At 34.6% G+C, this 17,946-nt stretch overlaps 8 protein-coding genes across 8 annotated transcripts; 3 read left to right on the top strand and 5 right to left on the bottom strand.

Moving 5' to 3' along the window:
- Positions 1-346: 346 nt before the first annotated feature.
- On the top strand, positions 347-2,332 carry LOC102590339 (uncharacterized). The gene has a single exon (XM_006355972.2). The coding sequence runs from the start codon at positions 716-718 to the stop codon at positions 1,802-1,804; it is 1,089 nt and encodes a 362-aa protein (XP_006356034.1). The 5' UTR covers positions 347-715; the 3' UTR covers positions 1,805-2,332.
- Positions 2,333-2,494: 162 nt separating this feature from the next.
- Positions 2,495-3,220, bottom strand: LOC102590683 (ferredoxin-1). Its single transcript, XM_006355973.2, has one exon. The coding sequence runs from the start codon at positions 3,123-3,125 to the stop codon at positions 2,673-2,675; it is 453 nt and encodes a 150-aa protein (XP_006356035.1). The 5' UTR covers positions 3,126-3,220; the 3' UTR covers positions 2,495-2,672.
- A 171-nt stretch (positions 3,221-3,391) lies between these two features.
- LOC102591035 (uncharacterized) lies at positions 3,392-4,443 on the bottom strand. The gene has a single exon (XM_006355974.2). It carries the CDS (start codon positions 4,379-4,381, stop codon positions 3,935-3,937), a length of 447 nt encoding a protein of 148 aa, XP_006356036.1. The 5' UTR covers positions 4,382-4,443; the 3' UTR covers positions 3,392-3,934.
- Positions 4,444-5,767: 1,324 nt separating this feature from the next.
- On the bottom strand, positions 5,768-7,182 carry LOC102591373 (non-specific lipid-transfer protein-like protein At2g13820). Its single transcript, XM_006355975.2, has 3 exons — positions 6,672-7,182; positions 6,238-6,297; positions 5,768-6,035 (listed from the first exon to the last, which is right to left on the bottom strand). The coding sequence occupies exons 1-3, from the start codon at positions 6,994-6,996 to the stop codon at positions 5,914-5,916; spliced, it is 507 nt and encodes a 168-aa protein (XP_006356037.1). The 5' UTR covers positions 6,997-7,182; the 3' UTR covers positions 5,768-5,913.
- A 463-nt stretch (positions 7,183-7,645) lies between these two features.
- On the bottom strand, positions 7,646-8,815 carry LOC107062258 (F-box protein At5g49610-like). The gene has a single exon (XM_015312675.1). The coding sequence runs from the start codon at positions 8,813-8,815 to the stop codon at positions 7,646-7,648; it is 1,170 nt and encodes a 389-aa protein (XP_015168161.1).
- A 2,482-nt stretch (positions 8,816-11,297) lies between these two features.
- Positions 11,298-13,393, top strand: LOC102591697 (classical arabinogalactan protein 4-like). The gene is made up of 4 exons (XM_006355976.2): positions 11,298-11,674; positions 12,282-12,308; positions 12,427-12,495; positions 12,989-13,393. The coding sequence occupies exons 1-4, from the start codon at positions 11,347-11,349 to the stop codon at positions 13,192-13,194; spliced, it is 630 nt and encodes a 209-aa protein (XP_006356038.1). The 5' UTR covers positions 11,298-11,346; the 3' UTR covers positions 13,195-13,393.
- A 301-nt stretch (positions 13,394-13,694) lies between these two features.
- On the top strand, positions 13,695-14,817 carry LOC102592039 (uncharacterized). Its single transcript, XM_006355977.2, has 2 exons — positions 13,695-14,038; positions 14,459-14,817. Exons 1-2 carry the CDS (start codon positions 13,729-13,731, stop codon positions 14,800-14,802), a joined length of 654 nt encoding a protein of 217 aa, XP_006356039.1. The 5' UTR covers positions 13,695-13,728; the 3' UTR covers positions 14,803-14,817.
- Positions 14,818-15,992: 1,175 nt separating this feature from the next.
- On the bottom strand, positions 15,993-17,606 carry LOC102592368 (probable histone H2AXb). The gene is made up of 2 exons (XM_006355978.2): positions 17,332-17,606; positions 15,993-16,361 (listed from the first exon to the last, which is right to left on the bottom strand). Exons 1-2 carry the CDS (start codon positions 17,536-17,538, stop codon positions 16,140-16,142), a joined length of 429 nt encoding a protein of 142 aa, XP_006356040.1. The 5' UTR covers positions 17,539-17,606; the 3' UTR covers positions 15,993-16,139.
- Between the last annotated feature and the right edge of the window lie 340 nt (positions 17,607-17,946).

The raw sequence follows: 17,946 nt of genomic DNA on the forward strand, positions 1-17,946 counted from the left end.
AGGCGGTGAATGTGATGACTTAGCCAATTATAAGTGTTCTTGGGGTCAAAGGTGTTAAGTCATAATCCAACACACGATAGATTAGCGTTATTGGTTTTTCAACCAAGCACGATGACCAATTGTGTAATCAACGGTTCTCTTGTACTAGGTTGAATTATTATCAATTGGGTTAACCCAATTTACGTTTTAGATCACAAGTCTCAAAAATAGTTTTTCATTAACGCGATTTAAAAAAAAAAAAAAAAAAACAATGATGTGTACCAAATTGAGTTGTAGCAAAAGTTTGAGGGTCAATTTATAATTGTATATACATATACTTTCACTCAAAAATAGGACTTTACATAACCTCCCACAGCAAGAGCTAGAAACTGGGCTATCTTTCTCTTTTTTATCCCAAATTATTCACTTTATATTTGCTCAAGATGTTGATAATCTGTGCAATTCAGTATTTGTTGAACCCCACAAGTATTTTGTGTTCAAATATGTAAGAAACTCAATCCAGGCCATAGTAATCATTGCCTACCAACTGTTTGCTAAATTGTCTCAAAGAAGTTTGAAGCCAGGACATTGATTTTCATCATCAGTCATTTTCATTTTTAACCCTTTTATGCTGTGTGGACTGATTCAAGATTTAGTTTTTATGGGTTCCTACAACGACCTCAAGTTAATACTAAGTTCACCCTTGGTGTAGAGTTGTTACTGTTTGGATTCTTCGATGTCGTTCGTGTTCTTGAGAAGACAACTAATTAACTTGCCTTGTATACTCAATTCCCAATGTAACTTAAGAATATGTTCATATTCCTCAAGACCCACAAGAGCTAGTCAAGCAAATGATTTGTTCGTGGAAGATAGTAAACCACGTCCTGTTGCTGCAGATTTTGGTGGTGGGGTTTTTCATCTTTCGCCATTGTATAGGGATGAGAAATATTCGTTGAAAGATTGCAGGATTGAACTAGTGGATAATGAGACTTGGAGTGTGTCCTCTGGCTTAGTTGAAGTGTGGAGAGGAAATACAAATGTTGCGTCGAAGAAAAATCCTTCATTTAGTCAAGAGGACGAGATCGATGATGGGGTGGACAATTATTATGATGAAGATCCTGATTATGACGATATTGAGGATTTGAGGATACGCGGTAATTTGTTTTACAAGCTTGATAAAGATTCCAAGGAATATGAGGAATATAAGTTTGATTTCCATAGAAGGAATAAGAACAAGAATAATGGAAATGACTGTCCCAAAGAGAAGGAAAAATCAAGTAACGTTTCAGCTTCTGGGGTCGAGAAAAGCCTAAAGGGTATAGATGAGAAGAAGCAAAGTAAGAAGGACAAACTGCTCTGTAACTCTGACTTTGCAGTGGACAGAATGATGCTAGATGATACGAATAGCCTTCAGGATTTTCAGCTAAAGAGGTCAAGAGTTCCAACTTTTAATCAGCTTACTGCCCCTTATCATGAGCCGTTTTGTTTGGATATTTTTGTCTCGAAAGGTTCGGTCAGTGCTAGCATCATCCATAGAGCTACTAGCAAGGTCGTTGCTGTGGCACATTCTATTTCCAAGGACATGAAATTTGACTTGGGATCGACAAAGAATAGAGCTACTTGTGCTGCTGTTGGGGAAGTTCTGGCTCAAAGAGCCTTGGCTGATGATATTCATAATGTAATTTATACGCCAAGGACGAGGGAGAAATTGGAGGGGAAACTTGAGATTGTTCTTCAGTCCATTATTAACAATGGCATCAATGTGAAGGTAAAGATTAAGCAGAGGAAAACCAAGAAACATGGCTTCCACCGCCCAACAGCTTAGGTGGTCATCCTATATTACTATTCATCAAGGCAAGAATGTTGTATGTATCATCCTCATGGCTTTCGGTGAAACTTGATTTAGGAAAGTGAATCAGGTCTTTTGCTATAGAAAGTTGCTTAATCGGCACACTGACAAGGAGTGGAATCATGCATGATTCAATAGTCTGGTACTAGTATTTTGACAAATGCGGATGAAATTAAAAGTGACAAGTTTTATCAATCCTGACAGGCTTGCAAACAGAGCAGTGCAGTAACTGGAACAAGGTTAGAAGTGCATTACCCTTTTTGCAAGATTGCAGAACATTTCCCTAAATAGTAAATCCATTGTTAAATCGTTGGAGAAGTTACAATAGTAGTTACAAACTTAGGAATAATTCTTTTATTTCCTGCATTTTGTATTCTTTTCGTGAGAAAACATTGCTGTTAATGTAGAAATCTGGTTTACATGATAGCTTTATTTGTAATTAGTATGATAAATCGTCCAAAATATTTGGCAATTTCTAAATAGACAGTCTGAGACCTTAGCACACCTTTTATCTATATAGGATCAACAAAACTTTTGTTGATCTATTTATTTGTTCAAATGCCTTATGCAGAGATGAATTAGTATATTTGTGTTTGATTTCATGCTCCTGAAGATAGGAATCAAGGTGAGCTGCTGTGTGCTCATACTTCGCTACAGAATGGGGTGTCCAAAAGAAAATACTGGCATATAATCATTAGTTGAAATGGCTTATGAGCAAAACAATTTATAGCAATAAACCACACATACTTTTGCATTGAATTGCTCAAGAAGTAGAACATCTTGTATCAGTTTTACATCAGTCAAAAATGGAATAACAAAAATAGGGTCGTCGTCGTCTTCATGTTCAATCATCGGCAGTTGCGAGTTGCAGAGACAAAAGCTCTTCTTCTGGTATGACTCTAATATGGCAATCTGATCTTGGATAAGCTGCACATAGTAATGCATAACCTCTCTCCACAACATCATCACTTAGCATACCTTCACTTTGATCCACATTCCCACTTAGAAGCTTTGCTGGACAAGTCATGCACACTCCTAGCTTGCAGTCGTACGGTACGGACATGCCAACGTCAAGTGCCTTCGACAAGATTGTCTCATCAGGTTCAACTTCCAACTCTGTAGTTTTACCTTCATGTTCTACTATTACTTTATAAGCTCGAACTACACTCGATACTCGACAGTTTTCTGTTCTCCTGACTGACCAGGGATTGTTTAGCTTAATAGCAGCAAGATTGCCTTGTTTTCTTGATGGAATGAGAGTGAAAGATGGAGAGGTTGTTAATTGAATTGTTGCCATGGTGAGTGAGGAAAATGTAAGAGTTAAGGTTTTGTTGCTGTGGATAAGATGTGTTGATGAGAAGATAAGGTTCTTTTGGGAATTAATTGGTGGAATTTTGGGCTGTGTTTGTCTGTGTTTTTTTGTTACTATAAGTTGTGGAAATTTGGGCTGTGTTTTGTTGGCCTTTTACCAATTTGGGCTTTAGTATTGGTCTGCTTATTGCCTTTAGGAAATTATCTTTACAAACAAGTTAGACTCGGGTCAAACATTTGCTCATATGTTCAATCTTACCGACAAAATATTAGACTGTAATCTCGATGTCTATTCCTAGCTAATCAAGAAAGGGTTGTCCTCCCTCTCAATCAATGCTGTTCTCCCTCTATTTCCTTCTTCCGGTGGTTGAGCGAGTCCGTTCTTCGTCCTTTTCAGACGTCTAGTTTGTAATAACTTACAAAAGTTTTAGATTGTGGTCTAACGTTTTCTCATAAGATTTTTAATTTCTTCAAAATAGATCTTTATATCATAGTCTAAAAGGTCTATAAGTTGGATGAGAAATTTAAAAAATGATAATTTACTAAACATCATGGCAAAAAATTCACCTTGGAATTTCCTTTGATTTAAGTTTTGAATAATTTTGTACATGGTTTTGTAAACATGTTCTGGATCTGCTTATTTGATAATGTATTTTTTTATTATAAGGATGAAATAGAATTTTAAACATAATTATTTTCAAATATAGAAATATATCATTTCGTCCCTAAGATTTAGAAACTAAAAAGAAAATAATATCAATATATGGGGAGACCTAGCTTATACTCTTGTCTCAACTATTGTACAAGAACAAGCGTGATATTTCGGCGGCGTACCAAAACATCCTTCCCTCCGTACCCTCCACGACCGTTCACACCTTTCGGCACCGTCACGATTAGCTCCCCGTCCGCAAACACAGCCGTAGCCAGCTCCGGTTTTGCGGACGTGGGTAACCTAAATCTCCACGTGTCCACATTCAATTGGTCCAACATCAGTAGCTCCGCTTCACCACCATCACCACTACCATTTCTCACTACTATCTTCGTAATCCCTGGATGAATCTCCACTGTTTGCGCCCTCACATTACGAATATTTTCACCATGCTGCTCGATTTTCGCCATGAAGCGGAAGAATTCGAGGTTTTCTTCCACCTCGACATCCGCGTTGGACGGGATCGGTAATTCGAGGACTTTGCTGAACACGTGAGGCAGCTTCCTGAGTTTTTTTATGCTGTTTGGTGCCATTACTACTATTGTTGATCAGCAAGATTGAGTACAAGAAGAAAAAGAAGTAATTGGAATTAATGGTAACGTTTTGTTGCATGGACAAAAAAAGATGGACCCTCGTGCACTACTTGTAGGTTACAAGAGAATATTTTGTTTTTTTTTTGAAATTATTCGATATTTAAAGCTAACTGATTGAATTAATTCAGATTCTCCTCGGATAGTCTCTCCAAGTGAGTAAATTGTTGCCTACCAAATATTATTTCCATTTCAATTCAAATCACAAGTTTTAAAAGTTTTTTTTTTTAAACATCGTGTCTGATTAAATAACGTCATGAAATAAGATAATAGGCTACAAATGACCTCATGAGAACCATTCGATATTCAAAAGCATATTAGCCAGATTAATCCAGATTCTTTCCGAGTAGATCTACTAAAGGGTAAATATTATTTTACCACATAATTCTTTCTTGAGTAGATCTACTAAGGGTAAATATTATTATGCCATATAATTTTTTATTTCAACGATTCGATTTAGACACTTGTAATTAAAGATATAAAAGTTGTAATCATCTTACCACACTAGATGGAAACGACATAATGAGAATAAAGTGACACGAATCTAAATCTTGATAAAATGGAATCATTTTAGTGAATGAATGGCAGGAATTGTATGTTTATTATTCCTTTTAGAAAAACAACCGTTTAAATTTAAAAATAATTCAACTTAAACTTTATTTATCATTAATTGAAAGAAATTTTGTAGCCACATAAATATTCAATGTTTTGTATTTTTCGAAACAACCTAGTAAAGGTGCTCCTGAGTCAAGAGATTATTCCCCCTAAGTAGAATTCTTGTAAGTCTCTGAAACGATACTCGTTGCCTATATAGGTTTGATTTCACTTTTTTGGTGTCACAAAATAAGAATCCAAGATTATCAAAGCTTTTCATGAGTATTAGTCCATGAATTTTACTACTATTAATATGACTTACCGACTTTGTTTTAGCCCAAATGTTTATAGGTCAATTCGAAACAATCTAGCTAACGATACTCATAGCCTCTATAGGGTCTACGTCACTTTATTAGAGTTTCGGGGTTACGACAAAGTAATTCAAGATTATATGCATTAATTCATGAATTTTTCGGAATATGATTGACAGACTCCATTTGTCCTCAAATTTTATGCTTCCATTTGAAACGACCTAGGAAACGATATTCATTACCTCTAGAGGGTCAATAGTGCTTTTTTTGTTGAGTTTCAGGGTCACAAAACTAGATTTTTGTATGTATTAGTCCATATGACAGACCGACTCTGTTTGACCCCAAATTTTATTAGTCCATTTGAAATGAAATGGTGTCGTTATGATCTTTTTAACCGACTAAAAGAAAGTGTCTCGTATAAATTGGGACAACGAGAATCTTTTTATTTGTTTTCAAATCAAATTCTGTTTAGCAATTTGTAACCAACTAATACATTCAAAGACACATTTTGCAGAGGAACTAAAGAACATAAAAATACAATAACCACTCTGTCTCTCCAGGAAAATTGACTCATGCTATGAATGCTGAAGCATAAGAACTAATGAATAGAAGGAAGAAGAAAGGAAGATGAATCATCTTGGGTAAACTTGCATCATTGGAACCACCTCGTGACGATGGGGTAGATCCACTTCCTGTCACGCGATATGTTATGTAAGTTTATAAGCATTTCAAGTTGATACAGACTATGTTGCTCAGACTCTTCAAAAATGTTGTCCTACCAGGGTTGGATCTTAAACAAATGCACTACTTTTTGATGATTCACGACAACATTTTTTAAGAGTCCGACCAACATAAAACTCAAATTTGATCAAGTTTGAAAGGATTATAATGTACCTGAAGCTTCTGTATTTGGAGAACGTGGTGTTCCAGCAGGAGAACTAGTTGGGGATCCGGCTGTTATAGGCAAGTAGTGTCAATGAACAATCAAATTCACAAGATGTAAAATTTTTGTGGTCGTACTTTTTCTTAGTCTGTTTCAAAAAGAATGTCTCGTTTCTATGTTTAGTAAGTTTTTAGTTCCATTGTTCTCATTTTAACCTTAATGATAATGAACAGCCTGTTTAAAATCACAAGATTCAAATGTCTTAATTGAGTTTTTTTGGATATTGAATAAGTAAACGTTTATCCAAACACAACTTCAACTTTCAAATTTGGACCAAATATCTATGTCAAAACGCCTACTTACATTCTTAAACTTGTGTACAGTCAAACTAAGACGCACAAAATGAAACAGAGAGGAGTATTTTAGATTGGATGGTCCTTCTTACCATTGCATTTGCTAATTGATGGAGTTTGAACTTTGCAAGCATTAGGAAGAGCCAAAGCTTGAGTCTGGTTAATGTTGAGTCCCATGTTAGAGCCACCACCATTAAGGACCTGGCACAAACACTCTGGATTGTTCTTGACCACCGTGCCTAGTTGCGTGCAGCACCCTGAGGACGGAGATGAAGAGTTCCCCGTGATGTAATTCAAGCAAGGCGACATGCTGACCAACACGTTCGTGCAGTCACTGCTCAATTGAGCAGCAACTCCAGACCAGATCATTGCCAACGCGACTAAAACAAGACCTCTAGAGTTCCTTTGATTCGCCATTTGAATTGGCGTTTGCTGCTAAGAAATAGCTCTGTTTTGGAAGTAAAGTTGATCACACTATGTTGATGGAAGATGAAGATAGCTTGTTTGATTTATATTAGGAGATTGAGAAGTAAGAGTCAAAATAAGATGCTCTAATAATTGGTGACTAACAAGGAAAAAAATAGTTGTCACAGGTTGGCATTTTGGATTTTTGTCATTAGTTTTTGTTCTATACACACTGACGGTATTTACCCTATCAAGTCATTGTTGCTCGGTCTCTTCAAAAATGTCACTGAATGCATGCCAGACTAGACATAGGTACAACAATATTTTTGAAAAAGCTGAAGCAACCTATAAGTAGCTTGGTATAACATGTTAAATTATATTAACAATATTAGTATATACAACTTAAATTCCTTTTTATCATAATTTACAAAGGAATTAGGTAGAGTAGATAATGGTTAGTTATGCAGGTGGACAACTCATGCAATCTAACAAACCCCACAATTTGTTAAATGCACATGCTTCTAGTTCCTAATTTTTCTATTTTTTCACTATTATTTCAAAACTTTTCTAAATGGCAATTACACTTGATGCTAGAAAAATATTTAAATAAAATCACTAAATATGTGCGAGTCCCCGGACTAAAATTCAAAACTCATAAAGTTCAAATCCTGGCTCCATCTCTGAGTCTCGGAACTGTTACTTCCTCCTTGACATTGAGTCCTGGAAAATATGAACTATCCAAACATGTTAACGCCATGGCATACATGGAATCTTTGGACATATCAGCTACTGTAACGAATTGTTTCCTTTTAGGATAATAGATGATAAGTTGTTGATTCCATTGTCCATGAAAGATAATTTCACCATTTTCACTGCACCACAAAAGCTTTTTATCTTGTACAAACTTTATGCAAATATCGTGCAACTTGCACACGTTGATTAACCATTTCCATTCGTCTTGTTCCATAATCCATATGTCCAATTCTTTGTCATGGTATGTTCCTCCATATAAACTAAGACGACCTTTCAAAGTATTCAAACTAAAGAAACCGTTCACACCTATAAATTCGGGTAGTGAAAGTTTCTTCAGTACATCTGACTTTACGTCAAAGTATATGATTGTAGAAGTTCGACTATCTACATATTGGTTGATTAAACACCAATTCAAAGACCAAAATACACTATCTCCCGTGCTAATCCCTTGAGAGCAACGATTATTAAATATTCGTATTGGACAAGGGAAACTTGTTTTCTTTGTCCAACAACTCTTACTTGAAGAGTAGACAACATAAAACAAGCTATATATCAGTATAACCTTGTAATCATCAAGATTCGAATCATAGCACAACCCACAAGCTTTCGGACATCCATCTTCGTGGTTGTTCAAATAAGGACATGAATCAAGAATTCGATATTCTCTTGTAGATGGATTCCACAAAACATACTCTTTATCGGAGTTATTGGCCTTTAAAAGTACCAAACCATCACATGAGCACAAGATTTCACCACATTGAAATCTTTTTAGAGGAAATAGTTGCTCTTCCATCAAACATAATTGAGAATGACGATTTTCCAAGTCTCTCAACTCGAAATGCCCATTAATTCTTTGTATCATGAGCTTTTCGCGGCCCAATGCTTTGGATTGATCACGATGAGCTTTCTTGAATTTTTGTTCAACTAATATAGCATTCCATGATTTAGAAACAGATTGAAAACGTAACAACGATTTAACAGGAAGCCTAGTAAATATAAAAGATATTATCTCAAATGCAAGATTAATGGATGTATCACCTTCCATGTCTAGCCTCTTTTGTGCTTTCTTCTTAGACATAATCATAATATCTTTTATCGTTTGTAGTAAAGGGAAAAAAAAAACTTTATATTAGGGTTTAATATTTTTATTTTTTCCTATTTCTATTTGGAATGGGGGGAAAAGTAGTCTTTTTGAAGAAAAAGGATTCTTCTAAATAATTTGCTTACATGATAAAGTCTGTTTACACTCTATCCTTCTCAGACTCCACTATTGTTGCTCTTTTCTCTTTCTTATCATCTTGTGTGACATTCAGAGACGGAGCTAGGATTTTGAGTTCCGAACATTGATGGAGATTAATTGGATACCTACTAGAGGATGGAGGTTTGATCCAAGTGATAATGACATACTAAATATCCTGGAAAATTATGTAACAGGACGAGCCAATCCTCCTCAATCTACCTTCAACTTTGCAAATTTTTATGGCGATATAACAAATCCATCAGCATTGTTTGCTGTTGCAGTCGGAGACCCTGCAAATCCAACAATCAAATACTTTGTGAATACTGTAAAGGATAAAATATCAGTAACATCATCATTGGGATTCTATTGGAAAAGAGACAACCAACTTATAGGCATTATTAATGAAGTTACGGGTGAAAACAGAGGTTTTAAGAAGTCAATCAAGTTGTTTCAGAAGGGCGTGGATTCAGATGAACTCGTGTGGATAATGACGGAGTACTCTTTGAATTCGAATACACCAGGAGTTGAAGAAGATTTGAAAAATGAAGTCATATGTCGAGTACGGAGAATTCTAACTAGCAATCCTAAGGTACCAATTTATAGCTTTGAGCTATATTTTGAAATAGATTTTATTTCATTATATTGACGAGTGGATGGGACAAGAGTACTCTCAAAAAGAAAAAAAAAATTCACATAAATTGAAACAGAGGAAACACTTTTCGAGATAATAAAGTTGCATGGACTTTCAATGGGAAAAAGGTTAATTGTTGAAAGTAGTAGGAAAGGACTTAAATTTAGTTCAACTATTCTCTTTCTTTCTTGGATTGCCTTGTTCTACTTTTCAAATTACTCGTCTCATAAAAAATAATTAAGTACATGTACTAAAATGGATGTTACTTCTAATTTTATTTATTATGGAAGACAAGTTACGTTGAGATTATTTAGGTTGGATTACTTATTCTGGAATTGATTATTTAAGGATTAGTAATTAGTATCAGGGAAAAGATCCCAAGAATTTAAAACTTTACAATTTTGATTAATTATTCTCTTTTCAGGCCAGGCCCAACAACAGCAAGAAGCCCAAGCCCAGCAACAACAAGAGGAGGAACATGAAGCTAGCTGACATTGACTTGCAACTAAAGTTGTGATGTGGTAGCACAATATATATATATGTCAAACGAGTTTTTCCTTTATCATAATTTTGTTATATGCCTTATAGATATAGTAATATTGTTTAAGTTAACTATAGATGATGCCCGTATGAATCAAATCCTCCAGATAGAATATATATTTTAAGAATCCAATACAGGTACAACAACGTTTTTTTAAAACACTAGAGCACCATATTTAATAATATCTATTTGATAACCTTTAATAAGTAGCTTCGCATAACGTGTTAATTATCCTTTTTGTCATTAATTTACAAAGGGATTAGGTGGAGTTGGATAATAATTAGTTATGCAGGTGGCCGACTCATGCTAACTGACTGACCCCACAATTGTTTATTGGTAAAAAAAAAAAAAAGTTAAAAAGAAAGTTTATGATTGTTACAAAAAAATGCATATTGTGAATGAAAAAAGTAGAATTCAAGTTCAACACTATCTAAACATTGTTTGGTTTTTACTTTTGTTTTTCAAGAAAAATAACTTTATTGTCTAGGAAAATTTAATTCATACTTAGTTTTCACAGACCTCAAAAAGGGGTCACCTTTGCTAAAGAACATTTTATCCAAAGTGAGACTTCTCAAAATAAATTTAGATTAGTTGGACCCCAAGCATGTACCGAACACCAAGTGTGGGAAACCAAAAAAATTGAAAAAATTGCAAGTCAACTTTTTTTTATTTATGTTGACTATTCCAATACTAAGGCAGTTGAATCAGATTTCTCAAAGTAATGACAATGATGATTCATATCTTGAGTTATATGTGTGTGTTAACACATATTTTCATTTCATTAATCACTTAACAATAGTAAATTATATAAATTTAGTGTCAACACACGTATGAATAAAAGTCTACCCTTTTATATTTTTATCACTGAACTAGTTCTCCACCTACAAATTATGAGTTCAAACAATTATATTTATTGAAACTTTAGAGATTTTCTCTTCTATGCTTCGTATCAAAAATATTGGATTCAAATGAATTCGGAGTTAATGAACAACAATTAGGCCACGGCAAGCAAAGCCAGCAAAACTATTGAAAAAATTAGACCAAAAAGAGAAGTTTGTTAAGGTAGTTGAACTTCATTCACCTACATTTCCCTCTATATATTCCCTCTTAATTCTCCCCACCAATTAAACCATTCAAATTTACAAATTACAAGCATATCATAAAAACAATTTCTCAAAAAGCTTCCTACTATTTACTATGGCTTTTCATTACTCTATTTCTTTCCTTTCTTGCATTATTGTTTTAGCAATTTTGCCTATTAATGCCCAAATTGTGACATCTCCATGTACAGCAACAATGCTGACAAGTTTCACTCCTTGCTTGAATTTCTTATCCAACGGCAACGGAACGGCTACACCATCTCCTGGCTGCTGCAATGCATTGAGAACAATGATGGGCAATGGCTCTGCTTGTCTCTGTGTTATTGCAAGTGGTGGCATTCCCTTTCAGATTCCTATTAATCCTAACACAACCATGTCTCTTCCTCGAGCTTGTAACATGGCTCGCGTTCCCCTCCAATGCCAAGGTAAAAGAATTTTTTGGTAGTAGTAGTAACATAGGTCGAGGTGGATTCAAGATTTAAAGCTTGTGTGTTCAAGCTTGGGTTTGGATGAACGCATAAGTTATTAGCTTGATTACATATCTACAATAAGTTGTTGCCACGATTTGAACTTGTTACCTCCTGGTCACATAGTTGCAACATTTACGATTTGGCCAAGGCTATATCCTTCATTCCTCTTATCAAAGAGGTAGCCCGTTGCACTAAGCTCCCACTATACCTCCTAATCACATAGTTGCAACTTTTACTATTGGGCCAATGCTATCTTTCATTCCTCTTATCAAAGAGATAGTCCATTGCATTAAGCCCCCGCTATGTGCAATGTTCAAGAAAGGGTCGGACTATATTAGGTCATATGTATGCAATCTAAGCAAGAGACTATTCTCACGACTTGAACTTGTAACCTCCCAATCACACAATCGGCAACTTTTACCGCTAGCCCAAGGCCCCGACCTTCATTCCTCTTATCACAAATAAGAAATTTAAGAAGATTGTTACATATATATTTACATATCAACATATTTTTTTCATTCAAATTGGTAACTAACATCCTTTGTGGTTCTCTTGATTGCAGCCTCCACTCCACCTGCAGCAGCTCCAGGTAAATATTAGTACCTATATCATATAATCATTTATTTTTTTAATAATGTCCATATTTCAAGATTTTATAATCTAAAATTGTCATGAAAATGTGAAATTATTACTTTTTGTGAATATAGGTCCTGTTGGAACAGAGGCTCCAAGTGCTTCACCAACATCAGCTCCTACTGCTTCTCCTAGTCCTAAAGGTATTACTTAATAGTATCATTTTGTAGTCCATAAGCTTCCTATATAATTATTCTAATAATTTCATATCCGATTTGACCTATGGACAAATATACAAGTATACGTTCCATGTTTGTTGAAAGGTCAATCTATTCACTCGTATTGATATATTTCTCTTTATTAATAAATCAACTAATTAAACTCATGTATGTATAATCAATTTGATCCTTCAATTGAATCGGTTAACCAAATAAAAGTTATGTTGCTCAAACTATCCAAAAATGCACTAATTTTGAAGGATCCAAAAATGTTGGGCGGCATTTTTGAAGAGTTTGAGCAATATAGATTAAAAGTTGTGTTGCTCGGATTCTTCAAAAATGTATGTATTAGATCCTTCAAAAGTTATTTTAAGGATCCAACATGGCTGTGACAAACATTTTAAGAGGATCCGAGCAACATAGGTTAAAAGCATATGAATCAAAAGATTAACTTGATAATGAATTTAATTTGCACCAGGTACAACAGCTTTCAACCCAATGTCACCAGCTTTGGCACCACAAGCTGATGTAATTCCTACTGAAACTCCACCATCTCCATCGGCGACGAATTCTGGCCGCCGTCAAAACCCTAATACTCCATCAGCTGCCCCTTCTGTTGGCTATGGTTTTTCACCATTGGCCTTCATTGCTGCATTTGGTGCAATTGCTTTTATGTTGTATTAGTTTGAAGTTAGACAGTACTAAAGTTAGTAAATTTGTGTGAGATTTGTACTATTTTGTTATACAACTATTCTTTGATGTAATACAGAATCTTGAATTTTTTTAATGTATTTCTTGTTGAATTAGTACTAAGGACTCTTTGAATTTTTTAAAATTCGAGTGTTTGTTATGTAAAAATTTCATGGGGTACCCTATTTCGACACACTATTTTTAATTTGTACCCAATTATTTATGATATTTTGCATGTCTACTCACTTTGAAACGAACTTCAAACATACAGTGTCTGAAATTTCATGTCTAATATCCAATTGTAACACTTTCTGAATGAGTTTGACTTCAACTAGTCCATATGAAATTGTGAAATATTTGTGCTCATCTACAATATTTGTAGCATGACTAGCTAGAAAGAGCTTAAAGCACCAAATGTATGATGTGAGTAGGTTATAAGCAAGCAAAAACACTCATGACTACAAAGCATAAATATACACTAAACTTTCTTACAAATTCATTATCATAATTGAAAAGTTGTTGATAACAATGTACACTCTTAAATTCAATTGGGTTTTTGCATCTATTCTTCTTCTTTTTACTTTTACATTGTTCCCAATAGCTACATGTCATTTGCCACAATGTTCATTTGAAGGGATAAACTTGGAGAAATGCATGGATCCAGACAAAAATCAAGCTTCTTTTGATTCTTGTTGCAATGCACTCAATCAAGTGATTCAAGCAGGATATTATTGCTTGTGTGCAATATTAGGCTCTTCAAGTCCTCTTATAACAAACTCACTTGTGCTACCTTTTTCTAATTGCTTCATTTCAATACCTCCATTGACACATTGTCAAGGTAATTAATAACTTCTCTAATTGATAACAATTCTTCTTTGAATTCTATGCTTATTAATTACTCCCTTCGTTCCGACTTACGTTACGTAATTTGACTTACCTATGATATCATACCTTTTTCTCTATTTGCAAAGTAGAATTTCTCAGCAAAGGAGATTCAATTGAACCTCCCTTATTCTTACCTAGCTCTGGAAAGACTTTTGAATGTTGTGCTAAAACATCAACGTTCAAAAGTCTTAATAGGCGTACAAATGTTATGACATGTTTAATAACATAAGTTTCAAAAGTATTTTTTTCTCTATTAAATTCCACGTCCAATCAAACTATGTCACATAAGTTTTAATGAAGCAATATCATGACACATTTTGTAGAAAGATATCTAATTTTGGTGCTAATTTGTTATATTTACTTTTTTTTGTAGAACCTAAAGCAAAGGTTAGTCCAGTACAAGAAATGAGGCCACCACCAAGTAGACCAATACCAATTTTTTGGCATCCAAAATCACCAAATGAACCACCACCATTACCACTACCATCAGTACCAAAGGACTTAGTGTTGCCATTGCCACCAAACATGGATGATATTCCAGTTCTGAATTCAGCTAGACATGATAATGTTACAATTTATTCACTTTTTCCAGAATTTAAAAATCCTATGGCTGGATATTTAACATCATTAGGTGGAGAAAGCAAGAAAATTTTGTTGTATGCTAAACTTCACCTTTTGCTCATAGTGACAATATTTTATGTAATGCTTATGAACTGATATGATGATTGCATGTTTTCCAAATAATGGAACTCTTAATTTTGAATTTGCTTAATTCACTGTGCTTGATAAACTTAGCAGTTCATTTATACTACGTTAAAATTACTGATAGATAAAATCTAGACATGTAAATTAAGCTAAGGAAAATTTTCATTTGAATTATATTCAATAAGAAAAGAGAGGATTTGTTGAATGTCAAGTATTCAATTTCACCAATACGATAGAAAGACCAACTTCACATTTGAAATTGCACAAAAAAAGAAAATTTACTCTCAGTCTACAACAAGCTTGTCGCTTTTTCACATCATAACAACTCATGAAAAACCATCACCACTTATCTCGAATAAGTTTGTGAAGTTAACTCCAATAGTGAAAAAATGATTTGTCATTCAATTAGTGACATACATATAATTGATGTTCAATTCAAGCTATGAACAGAAGTTCTTTCATAACGTAACTCTGAATTATTATAGTTGTGTAGAGTTCCATTTGAGTGTTAGATTGAATCCTTTTTCTCCCTCTGGAGTAAGGATTCAATCTTATACCCAAATGAAGATCCACCTTTGGAATTACCGCGGCTGTAATAGCCAAGCATTGTGGAGAAACTTCCATTCACTAATTGAATGTAGCAAACCATCTAATAAGCATTTTGTTAACACGTTCAGATGAAAACTATATGATAAAATGACCAGCTTGGAACCCAGGTCGTACAGGACACAAAGCAAAGACGGGCTAACCTGGACTTTTGACACATATTTCCTGGTCCAGTATGCTTGAAATTCAGATGTTTCACATAGCAAAGTTATGGGTGGAATGCAGTAGGATTGAAGTTAATGCCACTCTGCTGGAACAAAACTACATTGAAACAACATCTGCAATCACTGCATATATACATGACTCAAGTATTTCATATTTTTGTCATAACAGAAGGAAACAAGAAAATGAGAAACAAATTCAGATGACAACAGAATATACAACTGTATAGCCCAAAAGGCTGTTTAGGGGGGCAAAAAGGCAGCTTATATATCATATTACTATAAGTTTTGCCAAATGGGGTAAATGACAATGCATTGCTGTGAACATATACTTGGAAAAAGGAGACTAGTTCCAATTTAAACTGTCACAGCAAACTGCAAACCAAAGTTCACAGCACAAGGTCATAAAGGATCACACCAATTAATCCAATTCCATTCACAAAAACTTTCCAAGTTGTATATCAAAACAGAAAGTCGACAGCACCATTGAATTCAAAACTATCAAAACAAGAGCCAATTCTATATTACAAAGCTATGAATTGTTCACTTCAGATCGATTTCAAAACTAGGAGTTCATTTATTCTAAAACTCTTGAGATGCAGAGCCAATATCACCCTTGCCTGAGCCAGCCTTTCTAGGCAACAGATTCTGGTGAATGTTAGGCAAGACACCTCCATTAGCAATTGTAACTTGACCCAAAAGCTTGCTCAGCTCCTCATCATTTCTCACAGCCAACTGAATGTGCCTCGGCACTATACGATTCTTCTTGTTATCCCTTGCTGCATTTCCAGCCAACTCCAACACCTAAATTAAGAAATTATAATAAATTTAGTCTCAAAAGATTGTACAAGTTTTTTTACATTAAAGAAAACAACTCCAGCATCACAATTTCCAGATAGTCAGTAACATTAAACTAGATAAATCTCTAAACACCAATACCAATTCTTCAATTGATTATCACAGTCCATTACTAAACATGATTATCCAACCATCAACATGAACTAATCATACTATACGAATTCTCCAAGTGTTAACCCTTAACAAAGCTCATACACAACAATTAACACAGAGTATGAACAAACAGAACCACCATTGTATCAGATTGCAAGTTGACTGACAAATGAAACCAAATTAAACACTGCAACCACTCCAGTGTATGTAACACTATCTCCTACTTAATTTGTTGCAAAATGAACCACACAAACAAAATAAATTCAACTTTAAAATTCACATTTCTACAGTTAATACGTAGCCTTTTTAAGCTACACAAATTCCATGTCTAATAATCACAAAAGTTATGTTATAGCATGTTTAAAACTAAAAATATCAAAAAACAGTCCTTAAATTCGATTCCAGATTCAAATCATGTCACATAAAATAGGGTAAATTTGAATCAATTAATGAAATCAAGTAAGACTTACAGAAATTGAAGTAAATTTTAATTCAATCGACCAAATCTAGTAAAAACAATCGCATAGAGAACATTTGAATTCAATCAACCAAATGAATTAAGAACAATCGCAAAAAATTGGAGTAAATTTCAATCTATTCGACCAAATCAAGTGAAAACAATGCATAAAATTTGTATTCAATCAACCAAATCAATTAAAAACAATCGCATAATATTGGAGTACATTTGAATTCAATCAACCAAATCAAGTACAATCGCACAAAATTGGAGTGAATTTCAATCTAATCCACCAAATCAAGTAAAAACAATGGTATAAAATTAGAGTACATTGAATTCAATCCACCAAATCAAGTATAAGATTACCTCAGCAGCGAGGTATTCAAGGACAGCAGACAGATACACCGGTGCACCAGCTCCAACACGTTCAGCATATTTTCCATTCTTAAGGAAACGAGCGATTCTACCGACGGGGAATTGGAGACCCGCCTTTGAAGACCTAGACACAGATTTCGATGCCTTTGGCTTCCCTCTACCGGCGCCGCCCTTGCCTGATCCACCGCCGGAACTCATTTTTTTCCGATGAAACAAAAACCCTAAATCTAGCTCTCGATTTTGTATGCTGCTGTTTTTGGCGTCAGTGGTGATAGATGAAGAGAGTAGGGATTCTATATATAGGAGTAAATGCTGTGTGCTGATTGGTGGAACTGATGGGCACAAGGATTGCCAACGTGGAAGTGGGCCCACACGTTTTGAGAATCGCGCGGGAGATTTTTAATCTAGAAACGCGAATGGCGCTTTTTTTCTGTAAATTTGTATTAGGAGTAAATTTACGCATAAGACAATACAATATTTGATTGATCGTATAAGAAATAATTGTCACGTAACTAAAATGTACATTTTATTGTATGTATTATGTGATAATATTCGCTTCAGTGAATTTATATAATATTTATGTGAAATAGAGTATGGTCTAAGAAT

This window comes from Solanum tuberosum, unplaced genomic scaffold (assembly GCF_000226075.1).
Source record: "Solanum tuberosum cultivar DM 1-3 516 R44 unplaced genomic scaffold, SolTub_3.0 scf00214, whole genome shotgun sequence".
Lineage (NCBI taxonomy): Eukaryota > Viridiplantae > Streptophyta > Magnoliopsida > Solanales > Solanaceae > Solanum > Solanum tuberosum.

Excerpts from the sequence above, each read along its gene's own strand:
- LOC102590683 (XM_006355973.2), bottom strand. The coding sequence starts at position 3,125 with ATGGCAACAATTCAATTAACAACCTCTCCATCTTTCACTCTCATTCCA.
- LOC102591035 (XM_006355974.2), bottom strand. The coding sequence starts at position 4,381 with ATGGCACCAAACAGCATAAAAAAACTCAGGAAGCTGCCTCACGTGTTC.
- LOC107062258 (XM_015312675.1), bottom strand. The coding sequence starts at position 8,815 with ATGTCTAAGAAGAAAGCACAAAAGAGGCTAGACATGGAAGGTGATACA.
- LOC102591697 (XM_006355976.2), top strand. The coding sequence starts at position 11,347 with ATGGCTTTTCATTACTCTATTTCTTTCCTTTCTTGCATTATTGTTTTA. Across the intron at positions 11,675-12,281 it reads CGTTCCCCTCCAATGCCAAG|CCTCCACTCCACCTGCAGCA; the intron begins GTAAAAGAATTT and ends TCTTGATTGCAG. Across the intron at positions 12,309-12,426 it reads TCCACCTGCAGCAGCTCCAG|GTCCTGTTGGAACAGAGGCT; the intron begins GTAAATATTAGT and ends TTGTGAATATAG.
- LOC102590339 (XM_006355972.2), top strand. The coding sequence starts at position 716 with ATGTCGTTCGTGTTCTTGAGAAGACAACTAATTAACTTGCCTTGTATA.
- LOC102591373 (XM_006355975.2), bottom strand. The coding sequence starts at position 6,996 with ATGGCGAATCAAAGGAACTCTAGAGGTCTTGTTTTAGTCGCGTTGGCA. Across the intron at positions 6,298-6,671 it reads ATCAATTAGCAAATGCAATG|CCGGATCCCCAACTAGTTCT; the intron begins GTAAGAAGGACC and ends TGCCTATAACAG. Across the intron at positions 6,036-6,237 it reads TCCAAATACAGAAGCTTCAG|GAAGTGGATCTACCCCATCG; the intron begins GTACATTATAAT and ends ATCGCGTGACAG.
- LOC102592039 (XM_006355977.2), top strand. The coding sequence starts at position 13,729 with ATGTACACTCTTAAATTCAATTGGGTTTTTGCATCTATTCTTCTTCTT. Across the intron at positions 14,039-14,458 it reads TCCATTGACACATTGTCAAG|AACCTAAAGCAAAGGTTAGT; the intron begins GTAATTAATAAC and ends TTTTTTTTGTAG.
- LOC102592368 (XM_006355978.2), bottom strand. The coding sequence starts at position 17,538 with ATGAGTTCCGGCGGTGGATCAGGCAAGGGCGGCGCCGGTAGAGGGAAG. Across the intron at positions 16,362-17,331 it reads TTGAATACCTCGCTGCTGAG|GTGTTGGAGTTGGCTGGAAA; the intron begins GTAATCTTATAC and ends TTCTTAATTTAG.